Raw genomic sequence first — 4,713 nt, 5'->3', positions numbered from 1 at the left:
GGCGCTCATCTGCAGCCCCGAGCCGCAGCAGAAGCGGCAGCGCACCGGGGGGCACGCTGCCTGCGGCGACAGCCTGGCTGGGGGCAGCGCGCAGGCCGCCGCCGGCCGCCACCTCCCCACCGCCGCCTCGCCCGCCGCCTCGCCCGCTGCCTCGCCTGCCTCGGTGGCTCTTGCCTCGGGGCTGCCCTCCCCAGGTGCCAACGGGTGCAGCCTCTACGGCGCAGGGATGCTGGGGATGGGTGCAGACCCTGCAGCTGGCCTGTATCTTTACGGCGGGTTCTGCCAGGCCGGCGGGCTGAATGGCGGCGTGAAGCAGGCGGCGCACGCCCAGAGCGGCCCCCAGAACGGCGCGTTGACCTCCCAGGTAGGTCGCTGCGCTGGCTGCTGCGCTGGTTGCCGCGCTGTTTGCTGCGCTGGTTGCCGCGCTCCTGCCGCACTTGCCGTCCCTGCCTGCAGCCGCACCTGCTGCTGCCGCCATCCTCCCTGCCCCTGCCCCACCCCGCTGCTGCTGCCCTGCCGCCTGTCCTGCCTGCGCAGGACAAGATGGCTGTGTGGGCGCAGCAGAATGCTCTGATGGCGGCGCTCCACTCCAGCCCCTGCCCGGAGCTGGCGGCGGCGGCGCTGCAGTCGCGGTGGGCCGCCGCGGCGGCAGCCGCAGGCAAGCCGAGAGGGTGTGCGTGCGTGCGCCTGGTGGTGGTGGTGGGGTGGCGGTGGTGGTGTGGTGGAGCAGCTTGTTTTTGGTGTCTGACGACGCTCAGAGGCCCCTCCCCCGCCTTGCCCGCTGTCCCTGTGCAGGCGGCGGCGGGCTGGTGCTCCCCAGCGGCGTGCCCCAGGCCGGCCACGCCCCCTACCCGGGCCCGACTCCCACCGTGCAGGCAAGCCTGCTGCCTGCGCTGTGTTACCGCCACTGCTGCCTGCAGAGAGCGGGCTGGCTGAGTGTGGGGGTGCCAGCGAGGCCATCTGCTAGCCTGCACGGCAGCTAGCCTCTCCCAACGGTTGCCTCCAACCCAAGCTGCCCACGCCTGGCGCCACCTTGCATGCCCCATGCCGGCCTGCAGGTCACGCTGTCCACCACCCCCACACTGCGCGTCGCCCCCGTGGCGCCGGTACGCGTGGCCCAGCCCAGCGCCAGCCTGACCCCCAGCGGCGGCAGCCAGGAGCGGCCGGGAGCCGGCGACAACAGCACCGGCAGCGAGCAGTCGTCGTGAGCCCCAGCGCCGTTGCCAAAACATGGCTGCTCACCTCCTACCATCTCCAGCAGCCACCTGGCAGCCCTGCCCCACCCCTCAGGATACAACATGGCGTGGTGGTACTGCGGTGGCGGCACCGCGGGCAGCTGGGGTTTTCGGCGCGGCACGGAGCAGCACGCTGCTGCCCAGCCCAGCGGGCACCTCCCAGGTTTGGGCTTGTTGGTTTCATTCATCGTGCAGACAGCTTCTCTCCAGCGCGGCGGCTGCGCTTGCTGCGGCACGGCCGATTCCCCCCGCGCCAGCGAACGTGCTGCAGCGCCCGCCTGCGTCCTGTGAACTCTCCCCCTTCTGCTTTCTGTGAACTCTCCCGCGAGACTCGTCCACTTGGCCCCGGTTTGGGGGGCCGCCTCTATGGTCTTTCTTTTTCATCTCCTTGCCTGGCCTTCCTGCAGGTGCCCTGAAATTCAATGAATATCACACTTAAATGTGCACTCCCCCTGCTTGCCAGAGGCGCCTCCCTCTTTCAAGGCGCCTCCTCCCCCATGCCTTCTTGCCGTGCCCCTCCCTCCGCCCCGTCTCCACAATCAAACGCTCATCGCTATCTGAGCGCCGCAGCGCTAACTGCCAATCGACTGTTCATGCTATGAGAGCAAACTCCCTTCCTCTCGTAGCTTGCTGCTCATGCTTGTTGAGCACCTGCACATCTCTCTGCAGCTCTCAGCACCCTGCATCTGCCCGCCCGCATCTGCACACCTGCTCTGCGTCCATGCTGTCATCTGGTTTTCATCCATCCGGTTTTCATCCATGTGCTTTGCCCCCGTACCCGTCCATCCATTCAATGTGTTGTTACAAAGGACAGTGAAGGGAAAGACAAAGGCAGCAAGAGAGGGGCTGCCTGGTGGCTTGCGGGGCGACAGGGGAGCAGGCACCCGCCGCGCCTCCCGCCGCCCGCCAGGCAGCCCTAGCGTCAATAGAAAGAAAGAAAAAACAGCACGGGCGGCGGCGGGCTGCAAGCTGGCAGGGGAGGAAGGACCATCGATGCACGCCTCAGCCCTGCTGCTGCTCCTGCTGAGCCTGGTCGTGCTGCTCGTGCTGCTGCTGCTGGGGCTGTGCCTGCTGCTGCAGTGGCTGCTCCTGCTGCTCCCGCTGAAGCTGCTCCTGCTCCAGCGGCACGTCTGGCTGCTCCTGCTGCAACAGCAACTCTGGCTGCTCCTGCACCGGCGCCGCCTCCTGCTGCTGCGGCTGCAGCTCCAGCAGCAGCGGCGCCCCCGGCTGCGCCGCCTCGGGCTGCGGCGGCACGTGGTGCGGGCGGCTGGGCTGCAGGTGCAGCTGCGCCTGGCCCGCCTGCGCGCCGCCCTGGCGGCACGTGTCGCACACAAACGCCTCCTCGGGCACCGGGTCGTCGTCTGGTATGTGGTAGCACCGGGTGTGCATCCAGATGTTGCTGCGGAGGGGGGTTGTGTGGGGGAGCGCATGGGTGGGCGGGGTGTAGGGTTGGGGCGTGGGGCGGCAGGGGAGAGGGACGCGCATGCCCCGCCACACCCAGCGTTCTCTCTCGCTCTCTCTTCCCATCCCCATACCCCCCCCAAAAATGGCACACACACAGACACCCCAGCCCTCCCCAGCTGTCACAAACACACACCAGCTGTCACCAACACACACACACGCACCCACCCACCCACACGCCCACCCCCGCCGCTCACCAGCTGTCACACATTATCATGCGCTCGCCGTCGTCGTCGTTCACGCCGCACCGGCACCGCACCGCCCAATCCTCCAGCCCACCTGCGGCGGCGGCGGCAGCGGCGGCGGCATACGGGGCACATCAGCGGCGGCGGCGGCGAGGGGCGGGGGGCAGCCAACGAGGGCAGCCGAGTGCGACGGGAGCGGGAGGCACGCGGCTGTGCGAGGCGGCAGAAGCGCAGGACGGGCGGGGAGCTGGCTGGGGGCTTCCGAGCCAAACAATGCCCAAGCTCAAGCTCAAGGCCAAGCTCAAGGTCAAGCCACACAACACCACACTGACCTGCGTGGCGCCAGCGTACCGCCCAGTCCAGCCCCCGCCCCGCCACCACGACCGACGGCAGCGCTGCGGCCTGGGCGCCGGCGCCGGTGCCGCCGCCGGCGTCTGCGCTGCTGGCCTGCTGCCCCGGCGGCAGCAGCAGGTCGGCGAGGCGTGCCGCCAGCAGCACCTGTCGGGCCGCCTCCTGCTGCCGCCACGCCGCCACCTCAACCTCCTGCTCCGCTGTGAGAGGCGGCGGCGGCGGCGGCGGCTGAGGGGCCGGCTGCTGCTCGGCGTCTGCCATCAAAACATCCCCTTGCTGCTGCCCCGGCCGCGGCTGCGTGCCGTCGTGCGCCGCCACGGCCGCCGCCACGGCGGCGGCGGCCAGCGAGGCTGCCAGCTGGCTGTCTGGGGCCGAACCCGCCCCTTGGGAGCGCTCCGCTGCAGCAGAGGCTACAGCAGCAGCAGGCACAGCCGCAAGCCCCTGATCCTGCTGCTGCTGCTCCTGCTGCAGCCGGCCATTCATTTCCAAGCCCTCCACGCCCGCCACCACCGTAGCCAGCGCCTCTGCGGCGGCGGCAGCCGCCTCCGCAGCCTGCCCATCCACCTCCATCGCCTCTGCCGCTGCTTCGCTGCCCGCTGCGCAGCCCGCTGCCGTGGTGCAGGCCGCGTCGCCGACGGCAGCAGCGGCGGGCGGCGGCGGCGGCGGCAGGTGGGGCTGCGGCGCCGGCGCCGGCACCGCCGCCGACAGCCCGCCCACCACCGCCTCCGCCTCCCAGCCGCGGCACATGCGGTAGGAGCCGCGGAAGGCGGCGGTGGCTGCCTGCAGCAGCTGCCCCACCGTCGCGTCTGCCGGCAGCAGCAGCACCTCGGGGGGTGGGCGCACCGGGGGCGCCCACGACGGCTCCCTGCACCGGAGTAAACATAAAACGTTTTACTTAAGAAGAGAGCGAGAGGGGCCATGTTTGCACACGGCTGCTGCCCCGTGCAAGGCTGCCGGGCAGCCAGCGTGTGCCCGCTGCATTGCAGCACACACACACACACACACACGCAAACACTCGTGGCAAGGGGCAGGGGAATGCATGCGTGGGGCTGCCACCGGGCGGCGCAGCGGGCTGCGGGAGAGGGGAGAGGGCAGAAGGTGGCGGGGCAGGCGGCAGCGGGGCGCACCCCTCCCCGCCCTCATCCTCTGGAAGCTCTTCGGGCAGCGCCAGGTGGCACAGCAGGCGCAGCATGCCGGGCGGCGCCGCGCTGCAGCCACGGCGGGGCGGGCGGCAGGCCGGCGGGCGTCAGGCGGGCGACGGGAGGGGCATGCAGCAAAGGCGTGGGTGAGGGAAGCCCCCGCTGCAGGCAGAAGGCGCAGCTGCCTGCTCCACCGCCACCACACGCACACGCACACGCACACCACACCGCACCACACATAAGCGCACACACATGCAGGAACCAGTTTCCCAGGAGCTTTGTCGCAGACGGCGCGCCCCCCCGGGCTGCACAGGTGCACCACCCTCCCGCTCACCCCAGCCG

The 4,713-nt window shown here is 70.7% G+C and overlaps 2 protein-coding genes across 2 annotated transcripts in view; one reads left to right on the top strand and one right to left on the bottom strand.

Annotated features, from left to right (window-relative positions):
- Positions 1-226: 226 nt before the first annotated feature.
- On the top strand, positions 227-1,208 carry CHLNCDRAFT_138586 (expressed protein; the record flags this gene model as incomplete). Its single annotated transcript, XM_005844697.1, has 4 exons — positions 227-364; positions 538-673; positions 796-869; positions 1,059-1,208. 4 exons carry the CDS (start codon positions 227-229, stop codon positions 1,206-1,208), a joined length of 498 nt encoding a protein of 165 aa, XP_005844759.1.
- A 1,029-nt stretch (positions 1,209-2,237) lies between these two features.
- CHLNCDRAFT_138585 (hypothetical protein) overlaps positions 2,238-4,713 on the bottom strand; it is a gene marked incomplete at both ends in the record, with an annotated part of 3,618 nt that continues 1,142 nt past the window's right edge. Inside the window, 4 exons of the mRNA XM_005844618.1 lie at positions 2,238-2,634; positions 2,894-2,975; positions 3,214-4,097; positions 4,360-4,440. Of these exons, the coding sequence (XP_005844680.1) occupies positions 2,238-2,634; positions 2,894-2,975; positions 3,214-4,097; positions 4,360-4,440 (1,444 nt within the window). The remainder of the gene's footprint in view (positions 2,635-2,893; positions 2,976-3,213; positions 4,098-4,359; positions 4,441-4,713) is intronic.

Source organism: Chlorella variabilis, assembly GCF_000147415.1.
Source record: "Chlorella variabilis unplaced genomic scaffold CHLNCscaffold_21, whole genome shotgun sequence".
In the NCBI taxonomy this organism is placed as follows: Eukaryota; Viridiplantae; Chlorophyta; class Trebouxiophyceae; order Chlorellales; family Chlorellaceae; genus Chlorella; species Chlorella variabilis.
This window is presented reverse-complemented; position numbering and strand designations above follow the sequence as displayed.